The sequence below is a fragment of the Balaenoptera physalus genome (assembly GCF_965194825.1).
Source record: "Balaenoptera physalus genome assembly, chromosome: 10".
Classification (NCBI taxonomy): domain Eukaryota; kingdom Metazoa; phylum Chordata; class Mammalia; order Artiodactyla; family Balaenopteridae; genus Balaenoptera; species Balaenoptera physalus.
Window position 1 is genome coordinate 30,960,416 of NC_138889.1, and position 25,849 is coordinate 30,986,264.

General features: G+C 36.3%; 1 protein-coding gene across 1 annotated transcript; it reads left to right on the forward strand.

The window, feature by feature from the left end:
• Nucleotides 1–1,083: 1,083 nt before the first annotated feature.
• LOC309636410 (caspase-12-like) lies at nt 1,084–25,473 on the forward strand (the record flags this gene model as incomplete). Its single annotated transcript, XM_082409584.1, is given in 11 exon segments — nt 1,084–1,322; nt 2,420–2,487; nt 2,657–2,734; nt 14,220–14,311; nt 14,705–14,878; nt 15,792–16,019; nt 16,023–16,026; nt 16,442–16,500; nt 16,504–16,588; nt 20,929–21,038; nt 21,432–25,473. Coding segments are annotated over 11 exon segments (1,236 nt in total). The 3' UTR covers nt 21,531–25,473.
• Nucleotides 25,474–25,849: the final 376 nt, after the last annotated feature.

Consider the following 25,849-nt stretch of genomic DNA (forward strand, 5'->3'; position numbering starts at 1 on the left):
CCCTTTTAGGTAATGCTGGTCCACTGAGAGCAAAGAAAGAAAGCTGCTTTCATTTTCACCGCTTTTCCTGCCCAGGGAGCTGGAGCAGCAATGGCTGGTGAGTCGCTCCAGGTTTTCTGTTGTTTATGGTTATGTTTTGTGGGGAGAAACAGCTCAGGAGGAAGGAACGGGTGAGAGGAGAAGGAACAATGAAGGGGGCACACACGATACACAACTATTTTACTCTGAGACTGTAAGGGATGGAAGCTTGGGGCACAGTAATGAGTATGCTAACAAAGTGTTTTAGACAATACATTACAACTTCTTGGAAAAACGGAAAATTTAGAAAATCTGGACCTATGTTCTTAAAACTTTCTTGTTGATTTTAGGTTTTTCTTTGGACTTCTGGACTTGACCCAGAGTTCTCACCCAAGTGTTACCTTGTCACAGTGAAAGGCCATGCAGTAAAAATGCAGAGTAACTTGAGTTTCCTACATATTTCTGCTCTCTGTGTGAATTTTAGTTTATAACAGTGAGCAAACCAGATACAGTTTGTGCTCTCAATCTCTGCACAGAGAGTCACCCTGTCAGCCCTGCCCATGGAAACAAAAATGCATTCTTTTGCAGGTGTAATATGTTTTACTGCTATACATATTGAATATAATGTTTTTTTAAATTAGGTATTGATAAAAATGACAGGAAGTGAAGGCATCATGGGTGATACAAAGACTAAACTGAGTCAGTCAACTCTCACTGACTTACACTGAAGTTGCTTCACTTCTCTGGACCTCAGTTTCCCCATCCAAAAAAAAAAAATTAGAGAATTGAACATCCATAAGTATTAGTCTAAGTGTGGTCCTCAGGCTAGCAGCTTTGGCACCACCTCAGAAATTGTTAGAAATGTAAATTCATGGGCTCCACCCTGATCTATCAGAAAAGAATTTCTGGGAATGGAATACAAAAAGCTCTGCTTATCAAGCTTTTTCAGGAGATTATTTAAAATCGAGAACCACTGGCCTAGAATCAGATATCTAAGCTCCTCTCCGTGTCTAAAATCCTATCATTCTCACAGAGAAAAGACCACCAAAAGAAGATCCGGTCAACATGGTGAAGTTAATGGCCAGGAACGTGCTTGATGGCATTTTTGATGATTTGATGGAAAATAAAGTGTTAACTAGGGGTGAGTTACAAAGATTAGGGGAAGAAGTGGACCACATTGTGAACAGGACTGGAGACCTGGTTGATGATCTCACTGAGAAAACGCAAATGGCAGGCAAAATATTTAAGGACCGTTTCTTCAACCCCAAGAAACAACTGAGTTTAAGTGAGTATCTCAGTAAAGGGCTAGTAACTTGTTCTTTATCTACTATCCTTATGCAGTTTTTGTCTTCTTATTTCTTTTTGCAAGTGGATAATATACTATTCACATTTCTAGCACCTTCTTTGCCTGTCTATCTTATTTAATGCCACAAAATGCCCTGATCTACCCAGTCCCTGTTCCATCATCCCCAGTCTGACACAGATTAGGTGTTGAGTAAATATTTGTTAAAGGAATAAATGGTGTTGGTGCTGTATTAAATTAAATGATAGTCTTTAACTAATCTGTGCTACTCTGGCCATACACTGTGGCCTTTAGAGTCATTCCCAGATATAGAATGATCAGTAGAACAAAATCCACCATCTTCTTCTTAGCTGTGGATTACCCAAGGAACAAATCTCTGAGAACCTGTATTTCTCCTTGCTAAAGGAAGACATAGGGAAATTGAAAGCTTGAGGAACATATATGTGTCCTTCTCTCTAGAGCATGTGTTGGCACACTTTTTCTTTAATGAGCCAGAGAGTAAATATTTCAAGCTTTTCAGACCATATGGTTTCTATAATAATTACTCACATCTGCTGTTGTAGTATAGAATCAGCGAGAGAAAGTAAGTACAAAATAAGTGTGGATGTGTTCCAATAAAACTTTATTTACAAAAACAAGTGTCAGGCTGAATTTGGACAGTGGGCCATAGTTTGCTGACCCCTAGTTCAGAGTAAAATTATACATGAGTATATCCCCAATTCTTGGAACACCCTCTGGGACTATTTTGTTGTTGAAAGACTAACTTTTGTACAGCAATGTATTTTTCTTCCTCATAATGAAAAGTGCTATTTCAGAAAACCTTGATTAATGAATTTGAATATTCCTTGAATTACAGAAGAGGAAAATAATGAGTTCTTCTTTGTTTCAGAGAAAATCTGCCTCCTCTTTCACTTGGCACAAAGTTACAGTTTTCTAAAACAAACCTGGAACTTAGAGAATGGGGCAAATCTCCATGCTTCATAGAGTAGTCAGTCCCATGCTGAGCATAGTCATTTCCTAGTCAGTGCAAGGGAAAGAGTTTGAAGTGTATAGGTTCTATAAACTTGGTTCTGCTAACAAATTTTATTTTACTATTAGTTCAGGATCTCATCTGGAAAATGAGAATGATGAATCTGAGAGCACTGAGTCATCTTCTTCTTTGACAGGTAACTACCTTCAAATCACACATCCCAAGTGAATACTCTTAGACCCCTAGTGCTGTTAGAAGGTATTTCCTTAAAAACCTAGAAATTCTATGTTCTCAGTCAGTTCTCATCTTTGGAAATAACCTTCAGAATAGAACATTGATCCTTAAATTTTTTCATTCCACCTCAGAATCTGAAGATGAAAGTGAAAAAAGTAGAGATGAGGAAAGAGTTGAATCAGCCCAGGCATTGGCTCTCCCTCCAACAGGTAACTGCCCCAAACCCAGTGGCTCATGGGAACCCTCATTCATTACTTGGGGTAAGGCAGCTGTACAACGTCCCTACATTATAGTGGAAAGACCACTGAACTGAGGCTCAGAAAATCTGGCTTATTTCTCTCCTCTGCACCTAACAAAGTCCCTTAAAGGTAAGGTTAGCATTTACATCCCTGATATTCAATTCTCCTAAGAATGTAGAAGTTGAAAGTGAAGATTATGAAACTGAGAAGAATGCTAGATTGTCCCAGGTATCTGTTCTAACTATGATAGGTAATATCATGGACACATAATGACATTATTAAAGCAAAGACAGATAAAGAAACTCCTTATGGTGTAGTGGAAAGAGAACTGAAATAAAACCCAAGAAATCTGTAAGACTGAGCCCATCACTGTCTCTGATTAACCATATTTGCTGGTATAACCAACATTTCTGAGACTCACATTTTTAAACAGAGTTGATAACATCTCTGAAAGGATTCATAAAACATCAAAGATATAGGCAACTACCTACTGCACAAAACAGAATAAGGATGTGATTAAGAAAAACACGTTAAAAAAACAGCATGAGTCACACATACTATGTGGTCACCAAAGAATCTGATGAATTATTGGGCCACATTAAAGAACCATAGCATCCAGAAAAAGGGTAATGATAGTATTGTCTTCTGAGTACTATATTTTCAAAAGTACAGAAAAACTTACAAAAGGGATAAAAACTTTGTCATCTTTATTCATTGTTATATCCATTCATACATTATATATTCATATACTAATTGAAAATCTACAGTATGCTATTTTAATTACTGTGTTTATAGCAGTGAGCAAGATAAAGTTACTGCTTTCATACAGTGTAGTGAGGGCAGATATATAGTAAACTCTCAAAAAATAAACAGTATAATTTCAGGGGATGTACACAAGAAAGAGGATTAGGCCATAGAAAGCGATATTGTTGTTGAGGGGAGGGGTACACATGAGTCAGGGTGAACAGTTATGAGAACTCTTTTGAGATTATATTTCAGTATATAACTGAACAATAAGGAGGGAATTGTGCCAAAATTTAAGGCAAAAACATTCAATGGAAAGAGGAAACAAGAACAAGGGCTGTGAGTCAGGAATGGTCTTGTCATGTAAAAGGGTAATAGAGAAGGCTGGTCTGGCTGGAGAGTAGGAAATGAGGGGGATATGGGTGCAGGAGTTGTCAGACAGACTGGGACGGCCATAGCATGTGGGGCCTCTGAGAGAATGCAAAACAATTCGGATTTTATTTGCAATCCAAAGCCTTTGGAAGTTTTTGAGCAGAGGAGTGATAAACATAGAATAGAAAATCTACTTGTAAACTATTTAAGTGTTTCAGTTAAGAGATAATAGCTTTTAGGCCTGGGTTACAGTAATAGAGATGATAACAAGTGGTTATATTTGGGATCTATTTTGGGGATAGAGTCAACAGAAACTACAGATGGATTGGATATGGGCTAATGAAAGAGACGAAGGATTTGTAGAGACATGAATAGAACTAGAGGCTGTCATACAGAGTGAAGTAAGTCAGAAAGAGAAAAGCAAATATGGTATATTAACGCATATATGTGGAATCTAGAAAAATGGTACAGATGAACCTGTTTGCAAAGCAGAAATAAGACACAGATGTAGAGAAAAAATGTATGGACACCAAGTGGGGAAAGAGGGAGGTGGGATGAATTGGGAAATTGGGATTGACATATATACACTAATCTGTATGTATTTTATACTAATATGTATAAAGTAGATAACTAATGAAAACCTGCTGTATAGCATAGGGAACTCTACTCAATGCTCTGTGGTGACCTAAATGGGAAGGAAATCCAAAAAAGAGGAGATATATATATATACATATAGCTGATTCACTTCACTGTACAGCAGAAACCAGCACAACATTGTAAAGCAACTATACCCCAATTAAAACAATAGAAAAAAAAAATGATTCTAAGTTTTGGGCTCAGCAACTGGGTGAAAGATATCAATTCCTGAGAGAGAGAAAACTTGTGGTTGAGAGAAAACTTGGGAGAAACCTATCTGTAGAAGAAGATGGTATCAGAAGTTCTTCTTTGTAAGTTTAGTTTAAAACATGTTACATCCAAGAGAAAATGTTGAATAAACAGGTGATGTACAACTGAGGAATTCACAGAGATGTTGGTACCACCTAGAAGAGGCCACCTAGGGACAGATGTTGATAGAGAATAACAGAGACTCTAATATAGAATAATCCCACTTTTGGAGTTTGGCAGATGAGGAAAATTTAGCAATGAACACAGACAGATTTCGAAAGAGTAGCTGGAAAATGCAGGATCACAGAAGCCTAGAGAGCATTTTTCAAGAAAGATGTGTTCAACCATGCTAAATGCTAAGCAAGCAACAAATAGTCAGTGGTAACCTTGATAACAGGTATTTTGCTTAAGTTGTGAGGATAATAGCCATTTTATGCATACAAGAAAAAAAAATCAGAGTTGAAAACATGAAAATAGTGAAAATAGACAATGCCTTTAACGACTGTGCTAAGAAGTGGAGCAAAGAAATGGGACAATAGATGGAGGGGAAACAGAGTCAAGGAAATGTGTTTTTAAAAGATAAATTAAGATTCTAATATGCCAACGGGGATAGCATAGAAGGGAGAGAGGCAGAAATTGATGCTATAGAAGATATGGCTGAATAAATGCTTGAGTAAACTTCCTGTGTGTGAGAGGGAAAGGGACTCATAAGGAGTGGTATCACACTTAGATCAGAGGAAGAACATACCTTTCTTTTTAGTAGGAGGGAAAGAAAAGAAGGTGGGTAGAGATATAGGTAATTTGATGAACTTGTTGATTAAAAGGATGTAATTGTTCCTTTTTTTGATGCAATAATGTTATTTATTTATTTTAAAATATATATCTATTCTTTTTCAAATTATTTTCTTATTTATGTTGTTAAATAATACTGAGCAGAGTTCCCTGTGCTATACAGTAGGTCCTTGTTGGTTATCCATTTTAAATATAGCAGTGTGTACATATCAGTCCCAAACTCCTAACTATCCCTCTCCCCCACCCTTCCCCCAGTAACCAAAATATTTTTCTATTATTTATTTATTTATTTATTTATTTATTCTTACTTTTCTTATTGGAGTATAGTTGATTTAAAATGTTGTGTTAGTTTTACTGTCAGAAACTAACAAAGTGAGTCAGTTATACATACACATATACCCACTCTTTTTTAGTTTCTATTCCCATATAAGTCATTACAGACTATTGAGTACAGTTCCCTGTGCTATACAGTAGGTTCTTATTAGTTATCTAGTCTATATATAGTAGTGTGTACATGTCAATCCCAAACTCTCAATTTATCACTCCCCACTCCTTTCTACCCTGGTAACCACAAGTTTGTTTTCTACATCTGTGACTCAAGTTCTGCTTTGTAAATAGGTTCATTTGTACCATTTCTTTAGATTCCACATATAAGCAATATCATATGATATTTGTCTTTCTCTGTCTGACTTATTTCACTCAGTATAACAATCTCTAGGTCCATCCATGTTGCTCAAAATGGCATTAATTCATTATTTTTTATGTGTGAGTAAAACAGTGCAACAATGAACACTGGGGTGCATGTATCCTTTCCAGTTATGGTTTTCTCCAGATATATGCCCAGGAGTGGGATTGCTGGATCATATTGTAGCTCTCTTTTCAGTTTTTTAAGGAATCTCCAGACTGTTCTCCATAGTGGCTGTACCAATTTACATTCCCGCCAAGAGTGTAGGAGGGTTCCTTTTTCTCCACAATCTCTCCAGCATTTATTGTTTGTAGATTCTTTAATGATGGCCATTCTAACTGGTGTGAGGTGATACCTCATTATAGTTTTGATTTGCATTTCTCTAATAATTAGTGATGTTGACCATCTTTTCATGTATCTCTTGGCCATCTGTATGTCTTCTTGGGAGAAATATCTATTTAGATTTTCTGCCCATTTTTTTATTGTGTTTTTTTGTTTTTTGATATTGAGCTGCATGATCTGTCTGTATATTTTGGAGATAATCCCTTGTCAGTTGCTTCATTTGCAAATATTTTCTCCCATTCTGTGGGTTTTCTTTTCCTTCTGTTGATGGTTTCCTTTGATATGCAAAAGATTTTAAATTTTATTAGATCCCATTTTTTTATTTTTGTTTTTATCTTCATTACTCTAGGAGGTGGATCAAAAAATATCTTGCTGCAATTTATGTCAGAAACTGTTCTGCCTATGTTTTCCTCTAAGAGTTTTATAGTGTCTGGTGTTACATTTAGGTCTTTAATCCATTTTGAGTGTATTTTTGTGTATGGTGTTAGAGAATGTTCTAATTTCTTTCTTTTACATGTAGCTGTCCAGTTTTTGAAGCACCACTTATTGAAGAGACTGTCTTTTCTCCACTGTATATTCTTGCCTCCTTTGTCATAGATTAGGTGACCATAGATGCCTGGGTTTACCTCTGGACTTTCTATACTCATCCATTGATCTATATTTCTGTTTTTGTGCCAGTAACATACTGTTTTGTTGGCTGTAGCTTTGTAGTATTATCTGAAGTCAGGCACCTGATTCTTCCTGCTCGGTTTTTTTTTTTCTCAAGATTGCCTTGGCTATTCGGGATCTTTCATGTTTCCCTACCAACTGTAAATTTTTTTGTTCTAATTCTGTGAAAAATGCTATTTGTAATTTGATAGGGATTGCATCGAATCAGTGGATTACTTTGGGTAGTACAGTCATTTTCACAACAGTGATTCTTTCAATCTAAGAACATGGTATATCTCTCCATCTGTTTGTGTCATCTTTGATTTCTTTCATCAGTATCTTATAGTTTTCTGAGTACAGTTCTCTTGTTTCCTTAAGTATGTTTATTCTTAGGTATTTTATTATTTTTGATTCAATGGTAAATGGGATAGTTTCCTTAATTTCCTTTTCTGATCTTTCGTTGTTAGTGTATAGGAATGCAAGTGATTTCTGTGTATTAATTGTGTATCCTGAAACTTTACCAAATTCATTGATGAGCTCTAGTAGTTTTCTGGTAGTATCTTTAGGATTTTCTATGTATAGTATCATGTCATTTGCAAACAGTGACAGTTTTACTTCCTCTTTTCCAATTTGGATTCCTTTTATTCCTTTTTCTTTTCTGATTGCTGTGGCTAGGACTTCCAAAAATATGTTGAATAGTAATGGCAAGAGTGGACATCCTTGTCTTGTTCTTGATCTTAAAGGAAATGCTTTCAGTTTTTTACCATTGGGAATGATGTTTGCTGTGGGTTTCTGGTATACGGCCTTTATTATGTTGAGTTAGGTTCCCTCTATGCCCACTTTCTGGAGAGTTTTTATCATAAGTGGGTGTTGAATATTGTCAAAAGCTTTTCCTGCATCTATTGAGATGATCTTATGGTTTTTATTCTTCAGTTTGTTAATGTGGTGTATCACATTGATTGATTTACATATGTTGAAGAATCCTTGCATCCCTGTGATAAATTCCACTCGAACATGGTGTATGATTCTTTTAATGTGTTGTTGGATTCAGTTTGCTAATGTTTCTTTGGGGATTTTTGCATCTATGTTCATGAGTGATATTGGCCTATAATTTTCTTTTTTTGTGATATGTTTGGCTGGTTTTGGAATCACGATGATGGTGGCCTTGGAGAATGAGCTTGAGAATGTTCCTTCCTCTGTGATTTTTTTTGGAATAGTTTAAAGAGGATAGGTATTAACTCTTCTCTAAATGTTTGATACAATTCACCTGTGAAGCCATCTAGTCCTGGACATTTGTTTGTTGGAAGTTCTTTAATCACAGTTTCAATTTCAATACTTGTGATTGGTCTGTTCATATTTTCTATTTTTTTCTGGTTCAGTCTTGTATCTTTCTAAGAATTTGCCCATTTCTTCGAGGCTATCCGTTTATTGGTATAAGGTTGCTTTGAGTAGTCTCATATGATCCTTTGTATTTCTCTGGTGTCCATTGTAACTTCTTTTTCATTTCTACTTTTATTGATTTGAGTTCTCTCCATTTTTTTCTTGATGAGTCAGGCTAAAAGTCTATCAGTTTTGTTAAAAATTGAAACAGATTTTAGTTTCATTGATCTTTGCTATTGTATTCTTCATCTCTATTTCATTTATTTCTGCTCTGATATTTATGATTTATTTCCTACTAACTTTAGGTTTTGTTTGTTCTTCTTTCTCTAGTTGCTTTCGGTGTAGGGTTGAGTTGTTTACTTAAGATTTTTCTTGTTTCCACAGGTAAGATTGTATTGCTATAATTTTCCCTCTTAAAACTGCTTTTCTGTGTCCAATAGGTTTTGGATCATCATTTTTTTTGTTGTTGTCATTTGCCTCTAGTTATTTTTTAATTTCCTCTTTGATTTCTTCAGTGATTCATTGGTTGTTTAGTAACATACTGTTTAGGCTCTATGTGTTTGGGTTTTTTACAGTTTTTTTTTTAATGTAATTGATTTCTGTTGTGTTCGGAAAAGATGCTTGATATGATTTCAATTTTCTTAAATTTACTGAGGCTTGATTTGTGGGCCAAGATGTGATCTATCGTGGGGAATGTTTCATGTGCACTTGAGACAAAAGTGTATTCTGCTGCTTTCAGATGGAATTACCTATAGATATCAGTTAAGTTTATCTGGTCTAATGTGTCATTTAAGTCTGTGTTTCCTTACTAATTTTCTGTCTGGAAGATCTGTCCTTTGGTGTAACTGGGGTATTAAAGTCACCCACTATTATTGTATTACTGTCATTTTCCCCTTTCATGGCTGTTAGCATTTACCTTACATACTGAGGTGCTCCTCTGTTGGGTGCATATATATTTGCAATTGTTATAATTTCTTCATGGATTGATCCCTTGATCATTATGTAGTGTCCTCTTTGTATTTTGTAAGAGTCTTTATTTTAAAGTCTATTTTGTCTGATATACATATTGCTACCCCAACTTTTTCTTAATTTCCATTTGCGTGGAATGCCTTTTTCCATACCCTTATTTTCAATCTGTATGTGTCACTAGGTGTGAAGTGGAGTGTCTTGTAGACAGTGTATATATATATATACACTGGGTCTTGTTATATGGGTCTCTTATATGGGTCTTGTTTTTATATTCATTCAGCCAGTCTATGTCTTTCAGATGGAACATTTAATCCATTTACATTTAAGGTAATTATTGATATGTATGTTCCTATTGCCATTTTCTTAATTGTTTTGGGTTTGTTTTTGTAGGTCTTTTTTTTTTCCCTTCCTCTTATGTTCTCTTCTCTTGTGATTTGATGACCATCTTTAGTGTTGTGTTTGTGTTGATTTTTCTTTTTTATGTGTATATCTATTGTAGTTTTGGAGTTTGTTGCTCCCTTGAGGTTTTGATTTAGTAGTCTATATATGTACAAGATTGTTCTAAGTTGCTGGTCTCTTTCTTGCCTAGAGAAGTTCCTTTAGCATCTGTTTTAAAGCTCCCTTCATAGTGCTGAATTCTTTTAGCTTTTGCTTGTCTGTAAAGCTTTTGATTTCTCCAATGAATCTGAATGAGGGACCCACTGGTTAGAATATTCTTGGTTGTAGGTTTTTCCCTTTCATTGATTGAAATATATCGTGTCACTCCTTTCTGGCCTGCAGAGTTTCTGCTGAAAAATCAGCTGATAACCTTATGGAGATTCCCTTGTATATTATTTGTTGCTTTTAATATTTTTTGTTTGTCTTTAATTTTTATCAGTTTGATTAATATATGTCTTACTGTGTTCCTCCTTGGGTTTATCCTGCATGGGATTCTCTGCACTTCCTGGACTTCGGTGAGTGTTTCCTTTCTCATGTTAGGAAAGTTTTTGTCTATAATCTCTTCAAATATTTTCTCAGACCTTTCTCTTTTTCTTCTCCTTTGAGACCCCTATAACGCAAATGTTGGTGAATTTAATATTGTCCCAGAGGTCTCTGAGACTGTCCTCATTTCTTTTCATTCTGTTTTCTTTATTCTGTTCTTGGCAGTGATTTCCACCACTCTGTCTTCCAGCTCACTTATTCATTCTTCTGCCTAAGTTATTCTGCTCTTTATTCCTTCTAACGTATTTTTCATTTCATGTATGGTATTGTTCATCTCTGTTCTTTAAATCTACTAGTTCTTTGTTAAATATTTCTTGTATCTTCTCAATCTATGCCTCAACTCTTTTTCTGAGATTTTGGATCATCTTTACTATCATTACTCTGAATTCTTTTTCAGGTAGATTGCCTATCTTCTTTTCATTTAGTTGTTCTTGTGGGGTTTTATCTTGTTTCTTTATCTGGGACATACTTCTCTGTCATCTCATTTAGTCTAACTTTCTGTGTTTACAGTCTCCTTTCTACAAGCTGCAGGATCTTAGTTCCTCTTGTTTCTGGAGTCTGCTCCCTAGTGGGTGAGGTTGGTCCAGGGGCTTGTGTAGGCCTCCTTGTGGAAGGGACTGGTGCCTGCCCTCTCACAGATGGACCTGTGTCTTGTCCCTCTGATGGGCAGGACCATGTCTAGGGGTGTGTTTTGAGGCAGTTGTGAGCTCAGTACAACTTTAGGCAGCGTGTCTTCTGATGGGTGGGGCTGTGTTCCTACCTTGGTTGTTGTTTGGCATGAGACTTTCCAGCTCTGGGCCTAAAGTTTGTTGGATGGGACCAGGTCTTGCTGCTGAAATGTGGACCTCTGGGAGATTGCACTCCATTCAATATTCCCTGGGGCTTCTGCTACCAGTTTCCTTGCCCTCAAAGTGAAGGATAGTTGACATCTGCCTTCCCAGGAGACCCTCTAAGACCCCTAGGTAGTTGTAGCCTGCATTCCTATGGAGGTACTGCTTTCTGTGTCTCTCCAAGAGTGGAGTCTCTTTTTCCCCCAGTGCTGTGGAGCTCTTGCACTCAAGCCTGCTGGCTTTCAAGACTAAAATGTTCTGGGGCTTCTTCCACCCAATGCCAGACCCTCAGACTGTATTGGAGGGCTATTTTATGTGGAACCTCTCTGTGTAACCTGCATGGGTTTAATATTTTTTGGTGCAAGGGCTGTTTTTAGTATAGATGTCTGCCATCTCTTTCCTCACTGTATAATGGCTGTTATTCCCTTTATAGGAGGTGTGACTTATGTTGTAGTGTCCAGAGCCTGCAATGGATATTGAGCAGGGTCTCCCCTTTGCCCTGTGATTGTTACTTCCTTGCCAGAGGTGGGGTCTGCTCCCTAGTTGTTGGAAGAGAGGGCCCCAGATCTGTTTCTTAGCTGTGTTTCTGATCTGTGGTTTGAGGTAGGCAGGACTGCAGTACTCCTACTGGGAAGGAAGACACTGAGTATTCCTCCTCTGGAGCTGTTCACCTATGGGTGTGCTCTGTTGTGTCACCTTTCACCCATTGTGAGAGCTCTCAGGTTACACTTTTGATGGCACTGCTTTTGGCCCCACCTTAACTGTGGGTATGCCAGCAACTGGCCTTGGTATCTCTCAGAAGATTTTTTCACCAGACCTCCAGCATAGATCCACTGAATTCAGGTCCCAGGATTGCAAGTAGTCATGGATCTGGACCTACTGTGGGTGCTATGGAGGCAGCTCTGACTCTAGCCTGGCCCAACCCCTATGTATATGTGCCCATGGCTGTGGGAGCACTTGTTGCCCATTCAGACATTCTGTAGGTGCTGAGATTACAAGGCTGGTCACGGGGTGTCAATTGAATCTTCACACCACTGTGAGGAGAGATTTGAGTTTTTCTTCCTTAGTTGCATGTTCCCTGGGGCTCAGCTGTGGTTTCAGCCCCACCTCTGCATGTGGGCCACCCACAGAGGTCTGCTCCTGAGTCTTCCCTGGAGCACACGAGTCTGCCCCGGTGGGGAGGGAGCTTGGATGCAGCACTGAGGCCAGGGTCACAAGAGACCTGGTGGTGATGGGCATGCAGTAAGCCAGTGGTCCTGGGCATGAGGGAGCTGGCCTGGGGAGGCAGCAGCCAACATGTGGGGAGAAAGGCTGCAATGGCTTCTCCACCCCTTAAGTGTCACTTAATCTTGGCGCTTTGCTTCTATGGTAGTCCAGGTTTCCTCCACAAGCATTCCTGGTTGTGGATTTCCTCACTCCTGTCCCCTCAAGCTGTCTCCTTGCAGCCAACAGCAGTCCTTTCCCCGGGTTTGCTCTCCAAACCCCATGTTCCAACACCCAGGCCCTGTGCGCACCAGTGGACACGCATCTCAGGCAGGGGCATGCAGGGCTGTGGCACAGACTGTCTGTGTAGGTCTCACTCTGTCCTGCCCGCCACAGACCAGTTGCTGCACTCTCTTCCAACAGCCTCAGAAGCTCCCCTTTTGTCGCAACTGATCTTCCCACAGGTGAGTGTGCTTCCTTGGATGCAGGAACCTCTCCTCTCCTTCAGCTACCCCACCCAGGGGTGCCGTTCCCATCCTGCTTCCTCTCCTCTTCTTTTTCCCTTCTCCTTTCCTTCATCCTACCCAGTTATGCAGGGATCTTTCTTGTCCTTTTAGGTGCCTGAGGTCCTCTGCTAGTGTTCAGCCAGTGATCTGTGAGAATTTTTCCATTTGTAGATGTATTCTTGATGTATTTGTGGGGAGAGATGAGCTCCACATCCTCCTACTTCTCAGCCATCTTGTTCTCCATCAATGATATTCTTATGCAAAAATATTAGAAGGAATAAAAGGTTTGTTGCCTAAGGGAAAATGTGAACCAGGGGATACTTGGTAGCTATTTTCAAGTATGAGAAGATAACTATTCATTAACAAGCAGTCATAAACTTTTAATCTGTGCTAGGTATCATTCTAGATACTGGGAATACAGAGATTAGAGATTAAAGACATCTTCCCTGTCTTAATTATGCTTACAGTACAGTAAACACAATTAAGATAAAAATAATTATTTATGTGGGGCATCTACATAAAATAATAGAAACATAAAGAAAGGTATATTGAAGTCATGGGAGAATTCATGGGCTTTACAGGAAGAGGAATTAGATTTTTTTTCTGTATGTTCCCAGTGTGGAAAATATATACCAGTGTTTGGAAAGTTCACACTTTATGATGCTCAGAACTGTTTAAAAATGCCTTAGAATGTTGTAAGTACCCTGTTAGTGGAGATATTTCAGAGAATGGTAATAATAAAGTAGGCATATAGTCAGCAGAGTTCAAATATCTGAATAATGACCTTATTAGGCAAGATGAACATTAGGCTTCCTTCCCAATCTTAGATATCATGTTTACGTGAGTCTAGTGTGTTGGGTCTGAGAAAGCAATCAAAGTTGTGACCACTAACAAAAACAGAAATTTATGGTGAGTTCAGTAAGAAGCAGAAAGCAAAATGGGGAGTATTCAAGATTTGTGTTTTAGTCATTTTAAATATGAAATGATTTTCTTATTATATTAAACTTTGTGGTGGGCTGGCAGTAAGCATTTCTGGAGAATGAAAGCCCAGTCAAAAGATCTTCATGACTTAATGGCAGTGGATGTTACTGTTTAGTGAGCCATTTTTTCTCTTTTAGCTCCTCAGGAAACACAGGTTTCCGAACCTGGGAAGTTAAAACTTTGTCCTCCTGATCATTTCCATACACTGAAGACAACGAAGGACGATGAGATGATATGTTTTGGAAGATTTTCCATTTAAACAAGATACTGGGACTCACTCAATTTTAGTTCTTGTTACAAACGTCCTATGATCAGACCAAAAGCACAGGATGTTATTTAATCATGTTATCTAATTATCTGGTTCTTACATTTGATTTCCTGTCTCTTCCATCACATTCTGAACTCCTATCCACCACCCAACCGAAGCCAAGTTCCTAGAGTGTATACTCAGACCTAGTATATGTTTTCAATTTCAGGTATTGTCTCTTTCCTCAAGAGAATATATTTCCATTCCCAAGCTCTCCAGCCATCCACTGTTTAATTGTAAGGGCCTGTTTTGTATGAACTTTGGAGGCAAAATTAAGAGGTCTGGAGCAACTCATTTTGTGTCTGTTAATTGCAGATATATCCAGTGATGGAGAATGAAGGCTGGACACGCCTGGCCCTCATCATCTGCAACAAAGAATTTGACTATCTTTCTAATCAATATGGTTCTGAGGTTGACCTTTTGGGAATGCAAGATTTGCTTGAAAACCTTGGATACTCAGTGGTTGTAAAAGAGGATCTCACAGTTCTGGTAATGGACCAGGAGAGTGGGACAAGCTTCCTTCCCTCCTAAACAGTTTTGAACCTCTTCCTTAGCATCTGTAAGAATAAAATTCATGTTATAGAAATTATATTTGCTCCAGAATAGGATTCCCTTAATTTCAGCATCCTCCCATGCACAGTCTCATAGAAAATATTTAGAGCAGCTCTATGTAGCAGTATTTCCCCCAAATGTTGGATCTTACTAAAGTTCTCAACCTGGGAGGAATCTATTACTTGATAGCCTGGGTGAGACATAAGCTCTGGGCCCTGAAAATTACTGATATCTACAGAAAGAGCTTATGAGACTTTTACAGTTTCAATATCATGTGTGTAAATGTAAAACCAGGTGTGTAGAAAAAAATTGTACATACACACATAAAGAAAATGTTGTGATTCTGGCCGTGCCAAAAATAATCCCAGAGGGCTTTAGACAAACCATTTTAAACCTAACTTTCTGCTGTTCCAAGATGAAGGAATTTGTTGTGTTTCTAATTTTTGTCAATAGAAAATTCTCTCTGTCTCCGCCTCTGTCTCTGTCACTCTCTTTTTAATAAAAACTTACAGAAACTCCAACATGTAAAACAGATGAAAGCAAAGCTCTCGTATTGGAGACATATCATCTCACTTGCCCCTCATTATACTCCATCTCCCAGTATCTTCTTAAGTGTAAGGTTCTATTGAAAACCATTGGGCTAGGTGCTATGTAAAATCTCTACTAACTTTAATATTTTACACATCTAATTTCCTGGTTTTATGTCAGAATATAATTTATCTTACAATTCCATTCAGTCCAAATCACCTGATTCTTTAGTGCCTGCTCCTTTTTGTGAACTCCACCTATTATTTGAGTATAAACTATATAAGGAGAATTCCTCAATAGTAATTCTGGAGTGTTTTTTCAGGAAATGGAAACAGCGCTAAGACAGTTTGCTGCCCGCCAAGAGCACCAGTCCTCAGACAGCACATTCCTTGTATTTATGTCACATGGCATCATGGATGGAATCTGTGGGACAAAACACACAGAAAAAGACCCAGATATTCTTCGTGATGATACCATCTTCCAAATTTTCAACAGCCGTAACTGCCAGAGTCTAAAAGACAAACCCAAGGTCATCATTATGCAGGCCTGCTGAGGCAGTGAGTCTAAGTTCAGGAAACCCAGGGAGTGGCCATGTACTTCTTTCTATTAGTCTAGAGTCTAGCCTTCATTTTCCCAGGGACGGGGAGAGAAACAATATTTCAGTATAACTCTTAGGTACAGTCCAGAAAGAAATTGTAATAAGGCTGTACTATTTTTCTTTTTTTTTAAGAAATGATAAATAGCCTAGAATAATGAGGAATATACTGATTATTTGGGACTAGGTTGTCAACATGATCATTCTAAACTTAAGTGAGCTTTATGTGGTTCCCAGTCAGTGAGGCAGTTTTTCTAGTAGCAAGACATTTGCATTTTTAATAAATGCCATATTGAAAGGAATAATTGTAAAAGAGACTTTCTGTGTGTATGTGTGTGTGTTAATATAACATCTTTTATAAGACATGGATGTCTCAGAAGGTGCTGGAGTTGTTTGGGTGACTGACATGGGAGAAGCCTCTGCATATAGGTATGACTAGTTCTTGCAGTGTTCCATCTGGAATGATGCCATTACAAAGAGCCATGTGGAGAAAGACTTCATTGCTTTCAAATCTTCGACTCCACATAAGTGACTTCAGAGAGAACAATTTCTAGATCTCCTATTAATTTCTTGATCACAGGCTTGGTTATGATCATATCTTATCACTAATATAAGAACATTTCTTCCCTAACTAATGAGATATTTAGGTGGGGAAGATATTTAAGTACTGAGATTTTCATGACTGGAAACCTGTATGTATTGATACTGGAGGAAATTTTCAAAATAAACAGGACTTCGGTGAAGACCCAGATTTAAAATAGTCTAAAATAGTCTATACATAAATCAAGAGGTTTTTTAGATGTAGCAATGGCACAGAAATGTATCATCTTCTCAGATTTGGTCCAACTGATGATCTACTAACAACTAAATGAGCCAACCAGTGAAACTGTAAAGCTTGCTCAACACCTATCGGCCTGTTATTTGAATCTAGTCTTAGGTTATTAGTTAACATTCAAATGCCTGACTTCATGAGAGTGCAGTCAGTGACTGAAAATCCTTCTTTGGCAGGAAAGTCACAGTAGAGGTAGAAATAAAAGATATTCTTGATTGCTCATGGTTATACCTGTAGAAAATCTATTTAACAGTCATTCATGATATTGTTTTATCAATGATTTAGATAACAAGGGTAGTTTTAAAAACCTAGTTTATACAAGTTCTAAGTGTTTTAGTATAGTAATTTCAAATTTTAATGTGCATGGGAATCGTTGAGAATCTCATTAAAACATAGATTTCTCATTCAGTATGTCTGGGGCAGGGCCTGATATTCTTCATTTTTTAAAAGCTCCATGGTGATGCAGTGCTGTTGGTTCATGGCTGCTTGTGACTAGGAAGGGATTAGAGGACTCTCTGAGTCTACCTGGGGAAATAGGAAAAAGACCATGCAGGAAACACCCATTCCACAACTGGAATAGTTCTACTTCTCTTTGTTTTACATATTGGAGTTTTAATAATATTTTATTTGAAAGAAGAGTTCTGTGCTTTTAGCTCTTAAAGGAAGTTTAAAAAGTATATGCAGTCTGATACATACTCTAAGAGATTGTTTAATTTAATTGAGGAAATAAAGTCTAATATGTGAAATTCTTGCATTAATATTTTTATATACATAACTATGTGCAGATAATGTACTAGGTGCAAGGCATGTGATACACAGCTAAAGCAGGCATGGTCACTAAACATTACAGAGTGTATGGTCAGACCAGGAAGACAGAAATTAATTGGGGGAAAATATCTGTTATGTTTAACAGAAATAAATAATGATTGTCAAATGTGATAAGTGTTTTAAAGAAAAAATGTGTGCTCACATTTGAAAGATGAAGGAGTTAACCATATCAAGGGCATGAAAGACAAAATTAAACAGACTCACTTACGTCATGTGGTTTTAAAATGGAGCCGAGAGGCCATTAACAAAGTGAGCTTTATGCACATCCTCACCAGCTGAAACATGAACTTTTGAGCTGGACTAAACTACAAATATGCCAAATATTCCAATAACTCTGCAATAATACCTGCTACTTGCTCCAGTAATGGACTTTTGCTGAGTGATAGCCTTGGCAACCAATCATGTTCAGTCAAGTCTAGCTTTCTGCCTTGCAACACCGATCAAAATTCTTTGTAAGCAAATTATGTAGACATTCCCTTTTTTGTCTTAAAAACCTGTGATTTTGATCCTTAGTGGGACACTATTTGGATTGCTACCCAAATCTGTGTGCCTTGAATAGAAATTCTTTGATCCCAAATAAATGCTTTTGCTTGATTATTGCCTCTTAACATTTTTAGGCTGACAAGGGTAAGAGAGGAATATTCCAGACAGAAAAAAAAAAAAAAAAAAAAAAAACTGTATGAGGAGGGCGTGAGAAAGAAAGAAAGGAGCTTAGAAAAGAGAACCAGAGAACCAGTGTGGCTAAAACACAGAGCCAGGGGACAGTAACCAGAAGGAATTTGGAGAAATACACAAAAGCCACATAATTTGAGGCCTCATATGTTAAGGAAGGATTTGGTTTTTTGCACTAATATATTTTAATACTAATTTTACTTTATACTACTACTAATTTTACTTTATACTATTTCATTGCTTAGGTGACTTTTAAGCAATGAAATGATAAGATTTTCTTGCTGTTTTTTCTTTTTAAAAAATTTTATTGAAATATAGTTGATTTACAATGTTATGTTAGTTTCAGGTGTACAGGAAAGTGGTTCATTTTTTACATTCTCTTTCATTATAGGTTATTACAAGATATTGAGTATAGCTTCCTGTGCTATACAGTAGGTCCTTGTTGGTTATCTATTTTATATATCATAGTGTGTATATTTTAATCCCAAACTCCTAATTTATCTATCCCCCCTTTCCCCTTTTGAAGCCATAAGTTTGTTTTCTATGTCTCTGATTCTATTTCTATTTTATGAATAAGTTTACTTTTATCATTTTTTTAGAGTCCACATATAATTGATATCATATATTTGTCTTTGTCTGGCTTACTTCACATAGTATGATAATCTCTAGGTCCACCCATGTTGCTGCAAATGACGTTATTTCATTCTTTTTAATGGCTGAATAGTATTCCATTGTGAGATATATATATATATATATATATATATATATATATATATATATCTCACATTTTCTTTATCCATTCATCTGTCTATAGACACTTAGGTTTCTTCCATGTCTTGGCTATTGTAAATAGTGCTGCTATGAACATTGGGGTGCATGTATATTTTTGAATTATGGTTTTCTCCAGATATATGCCCAGGAGTGGGATTGCAGGATTATATGGTAGCTCTATTTTTAGTTTCTTAAGGAAACTCCACTGTTTTCCATAGTGGCTACACCAATTTACATTCCCACCAATAATTTAGGAGGGTTCCTTTTTCTCCACACCCTCTCCAGCATTCATTATTTGTAGACTTTTTGATGTTGGCCATTCTGATCAGTGTGAAGTGATACCTCACTGTAGTTTTGATTTGCATTTCTCTAATAATTAGTTATGTTGAGCATCTTGTCATGTCCCTTTTGGCCATCTGTATGTCTCTTTTAAGATGATCACTGTGAGGATTCTGTGGAGAATGAATTACAGTACAACATTATTAGATGTAGGGAGATAGGTTAAAATGCTATTGCAGTATTACAAGCCATAGGTGATAATGATAGTCTTGGGATGAGGTAAATATTTGGATCCAGGAAATAATTAGTATATAAAATTTATATGGCCTAGTAGTTTAGCGAGTATGTCTGATGAACATGAAGACATGATTGAGGTGACTCAAGTTTTCAAGTGGAGAACTCGGGTTCATTCATTAAAATGGGAACCCTGAAAGAAAATTTGAGATGCCTTTGGCATATTTCAAGATGAAATGAAGAGTGGAGCGTTACATAGCTGTATATTCCAGAAGAGAGAGCATTTGAATTTCGGGAGATGCTTGCCTAAGAATGATATCTAATATTCTAAAAATGGATCAATTTATCTAGCAACAGAGAATAGAAGGAGAATAGATCCTAAAGCTAAGGATTGAAGAACTCTAGAGTTCAGGATCTGAGACAGAAATATTAGTCAGCAAATTATACTAAGAAAGTATGGTCAGGGAATAAGAAAACTAGGAAGATGTGTTGTCAGAGTTATGAAGAAAGAATTTGTTGGAGTTACCAATATTTTCTGATATGAATGGGAGACCAGGTAAATGTGAGGCCTGATAAAGGACCATTAGACTTAATGAATTAGAGGTCATGGATGACCTTGGGGAAAGTCATTTGGTAAAGTTGTTGTGGGAAGGAGAAGACAGACAGAAGTGAACAAGCTAGGAGGAAATGAAGATGTTGAGTAGAGATAAATTGGAGAAATTTAACTATAAAAAGGAAGGAGATATAGGAAGGTAGCTGCAGATAAAGTGACAATTAAGAGAATATTAGCTTTTTCTGATAAGAGAAATTTGATCACATTGCAATGGTAAAGAGAGGTAGTAATTCAAAAGATGTTCACTCAATAAAACAGTAAGTGCAAAAAATTAAAGTATTAAAACAGTATGGATGAAGAGGAGGCCCAGAGTCAAGGACTGTCAAGACCTGGCTTCTTTTATTCTATCATGTAGTAAATGATCAAAAGATTTATGTTCTTTTCTACTACTTGCAGTCCTAGAGGCCATAATGTTGGCCCTGCCTACTAAGAAAGTCAAAGGAATTTATAATTGAGGGTCTATGATGGCTTCTCTGGGCCTGTTATGGAAACATCTCAGCATTATCCAGATTTGGCCTCCCTCCTTCCTACGAAGCACCAAAATCAAACTTTGTTCAAAAGCTATGGCTCTAAGAGTCTTGTACACTTATATGGTGGCTGAATTCCCCCATTATTTTAAAACCGTTTATTTTCAGGTAATGTTTCTTGGATACTTTACACAAATGGCTCTCTCTTCATTTCCCAACTTATCTACTACTTCAACGAATATTCTTGGTGTTATCATTTGGAGGAGATTTTTCGAAAGGTAGGAATCTCCATGTCTTTTCAATTTATGTCCCAGAAAACTTTGTAGAACTGTTTGTAAAGCTTTTCTGTGAATCCTGAAGCTCTTAAGTCATCTTGATACTCCTTCCTCTACTCTAAGTTTATTTAAAGAGGAAGTTTTTGGAAGCACACTACGTAGAACCAGAGTGAGTTTTTCTGATTCCGATAGCCTTGCTTATTTAACGAGTGCTTTTGAGAGTACTATTTCATTTGCATAGGTACTATATCCAAGGAAAAGCTAAAAAGTTCTTCTGTTTATATTGTACTATCTGACCACAGCCTTAATACAAACTATATACTATATACTCACTTCTGAGAAGAAGTCCAGAATTCCCTTTAAATTTTTTTTAAAAAGATTTCTTTACTATTTTAGGTTCAACATTCATTTGAGACCCCAAATGTACTGACCCAGATGCCCACGATTGAAAGACTATCCATGATACGATATTTCTACCTCTTCCCAGGGAATTAAAATCATGCAAAGCATTCAGGTAAATGTATCCAAGAAGTGGATTTGGGTTTTCCCTGCTCAGAGTCTATACAAAAAGTCTGGACAGAATGGAGAACAATGACAGAGTGCTGCAGCACCGTAGTCACTGAAGCTCGTCTTATCTGCCTTTTCTTACTGGTTGCTGGTGAAACCGTAGTTTTATTTGACTTTGGCCATTGTATAATGACTGCACATGAAATGATAAAAGTCCAACGGTAGCTTACTAGAAAACATTTCAGTCCTCATTTCTCTCAAGGATCTACTCAGTGAATATAAAATATTTAGTTTTGATGCATGCACAAACATGCTATGTAGAGCAGGTGTTTAGCTTCCTGACTTCCGATAAGTCAGTTTTGCTGAGTCACATCCCATCTCTGTTTGTGATGAGGGCTGCCTGGACCACAGTGTCAACTGTTATTGCTGGATCTATGCTGAGACCATGAGACCCTAGTGTAGATCTTCCCATTTGAGGATGACAGGTCCATAGCCCTTTTGTGAAGATACATCTCACAGGAGAGATGAGTTCTATTTATATCTTATCTCTAGGAGCCCAATTACTCATGTTCTCTTCTCTTTATTTTTTCCACGAAAATTAAGGCATTATGGTTCCTATGAATCTACTATTTTAAAACGTCAACTTAATTAAGAATATTTTTATATAAACTTCCCAACTGCCCATCCTCCAAAAATAACAGGGTAAAATCATTCCTATACTACTGCTGCATTAATGCTTCATAAATTCTTTTAAAATTATGCTTGCTTTCTCATTTTACCATAAATATGTCATGCTCATTACAAAACAAATTTTAAGTATAGAAAACCAAAAATTTTAACGAAGAAATAATACTTGTTAACCTTTTTGGTATTTCTAGATGCAAGTCTAAATACTTCTACATTTTTTTATTGTCAAGATTTGTTATATGCACACAAGAAATAAAGCCGATAATGATTGGCAAAGAAATGAAGATAAATGCCTCTTTTTAATACTGTTACTAATTTAATAGATAAAAATAGTCAATTTCATTGGAACATATTTTAAATATCTTTATTAGCTAGATCTTAATATGAATTATTAATTCATATTATTTTCCTATTTTGTTTCAAGTTTTTTGTGTTTTTCTTATCAACTTGTATAAATCCTCCCTGTATTAGAAGGAAGGATTAGATCATGTTTTTATGTTATTAGATCATGGTCATGTTAGCATGTGTTTCTTAGTTTGATATTATTTTGTGTATGCTATTATGTGACATGTAGAACATTGAAATTTTCAGTAATGACATCCATTTATATTTTTCTGCATTTACTTTTACTTTTTTAAATGATATATTGTACTACTTCATCAATAATTTTTTAGAATTGCTTTTAAGATTTTTTTATCTATCTCTAAATTATATATGTTGTTTCCTATGAATTATGGGATACTATTATTAAGGATATTATTGATATTTTTTCAATGAATTACAAACTGTGAAAGAAATACTTGTTGATTCATGCTTCATTTTCTTACTAATTGTCTTTAATATTAATTTAGAATGTGCTCTGGGCTAGTTGTTTTTGGAGAATATATAATACAGATACTAGACTTTGGTTTTTACATTAGGGAATCTTTGACTACAAGGGATTGGAATCCACTCAAGCTAGCTTCAAAAAAAATAAAAAACAAAATAACAGTCTTAAAGTAAGCAAACAACAGGTAATCTAATATTCCTACAAGTGGAAAACAAAAAAAATAGCCATGTCTCTGGAAATCTGGTCTAGAAAATTGAAAGTCAGGAAATTATTCTCTCTGATTAGCCCCTATAATGTAGCATGAGTCTTTCTTTTAAATCTTGCACCTATAAAAATCCATAATTTGTAATAAATTAGCTAATTTCTCTGGCACAATTTTCCAAGTATGAAGTGGGTACACTAACACTTGACTCATATAGAGCAGGTATAATATTATGTGTATGAAGTGCCTCCCTGTTACACTGCCTGTCACATAGTGGGCAATTTTGACAGTAGAAGTCATTACTGTTACATGCACTGATTTATCTTTCAGGGCTATGCCACATCACACTGTGAATTACTGTTGTTTTATATTCTTCTTTAGTTCTCCCTGTTCACAATCTTCTTATTCTTGTATTGTACATGTTTTCAGATGAATTTTAGAAAGATGTTGTAAGTTTTCTGACAACTAAAAGGGGGTTTTAATGGAATTTAAATAAGTACATCCTTAGGAATATGTTTTATGTAATCATTAAGCCACATATTATATTTTTATCTTTAAGCAAAAGTTTAGATTTTCCTTCACATAACTTCCTCAAATTTTTGGATAAAGATATTCCTGAATAGATTGTATTTTCTTACTGTTTTGAATGAAAATACTTTCCTCCATAGTTTCCAACTGATTATTGCTGTGAGTGTTAAGAAAAGAAAATGACAGGCCCTGTTGATTCTTAATTATATATAAATTTAATTCAGCAGCCATATTGAACATTCATTGTTGTAGAGAATCTTTCACTTAGTTTTTCTTTTGAAAATTCTACATATAAAATTTTGTTATCTGCAAATCATAAACTTGTCTTTCCCTTGCCACTATTCACAGTTTTTATTTCATATTCATGAAATTTTATATTTATCACATACCTCTAGATAAAATAAACATTAAAATAGTGAAAATGGGCATTCTTAATTATTATTTTAGTGGAAATGCCTCCAGTGTTTCATCAGTAAGGATAGTTTATCTTCTGTTGATTTAAGCAAGATTTTTTTATAATAAAGTGTATATTTACATTGTTATTTTCATATGGTTTTTCTCCCTCTAAGAGATGAATGTTATCTGGGTCTTTATGTAGACTAGAGCAAAGAGAAAGAAAATATGATCTTTCTATTTGAACTACTGATAGAGTATATTAATAGGTGTTCTATTAAACAAGATGGACTTAATTGATATTTAGAGGACATTCCACCCAAAAACAACACAATACACATTTTTCTCAAGTGCTCATGGAACATTCTCCAGGATAGATCATATCTTGGGTCACAAATCAAGCCTTGGTAAATTTAAGAAAACTGAAATCATATCAAGTATCTTTTCTGACCACAACGCTATGAGACTAGATATCAATTACAGGAAAAGATCTGTAAAAAATACAAACACATGGAGGCTACACAATGCACTACTTAATAACAAAGTGATCACTGAAGAAATCAAAGGGGAAATCAAAAAATACCTAGAAACAAATGACAATGGAGACAAAACGACCCAAAACCTATGGGACACAGCAAAAGCAGTCCTAAGAGGGAAGTTTATAGCAATACAAGCCTACCTCAAGAAACAGGAAACATCTCGAATAAACAACCTAACCTTGCACCTGAAGCAATTAGAGAAAGAAGAACAAAAAAAACCCAAAGCTAGCAGAAGGAAAGAAATCATAAAGATCAGATCAGGAATAAACGAAAAAGAAATGAAGGAAACAATAGCAAAAATCAATGAAACTAAAAGCTGGTTCTTTGAGAAGATAAACAAAATTGATAAACCGTTAGCCAGACTCATCAAGAGAAAAAGGGAGAAGACTGAAATCAATAGAATTAGAAATGAAAAAGGATAAGTAACCACTGACACTGCAGAAATACAAAAGATGATGAGAGATTACTACAAGCAACTCTATGCCAATAAAATGGACAACCTGGAAGAAATGGACAGATTCTTAGAAATGCACAACCTGCAGAGACTGAACCAGGAAGAAATAGAAAATATGAACAGACCAATCACAAGCACTAAAATTGAAACTGTGATTAAAAACCTTCCAACAAACAAAAGCCCAGGACCAGATGGCTTCACAGGTGAATTCTATCAAACATTTAGAGAAGAGCTAACACCTATCCTTCTCAAACTCTTCCAAAATATTGCAGAGGGAGGAACACTCCCAAACTCATTCTATGAGGCCACCATCACCCTGATACCAAAACCAGACAAAGATGTCACAAAGAAAGAAAACTACAGGCCATATCACTGATGAACATAGATGTAAAATCCTCAACAAAATACTAGCAAAGAGAATCCAACAGCACAATAAAAGGATCATACACCAAGATCAAGTGAGATTTATCCCAGGAATGCAAGTTTTCTTCAATATACGCAAATCAATCAACGTGATACACCATATTAACAAATTGAAGGAGAAAAACCGTATGATCATCTCAATAGATGCAGAGAAAGCTTTCGACAAAATTCAACACCCATTTATGATAAAAGCCCTGCAGAAAGTAGGCATAGAGGGAACTTTCCTCAACATAATAAAGGCCATATATGACA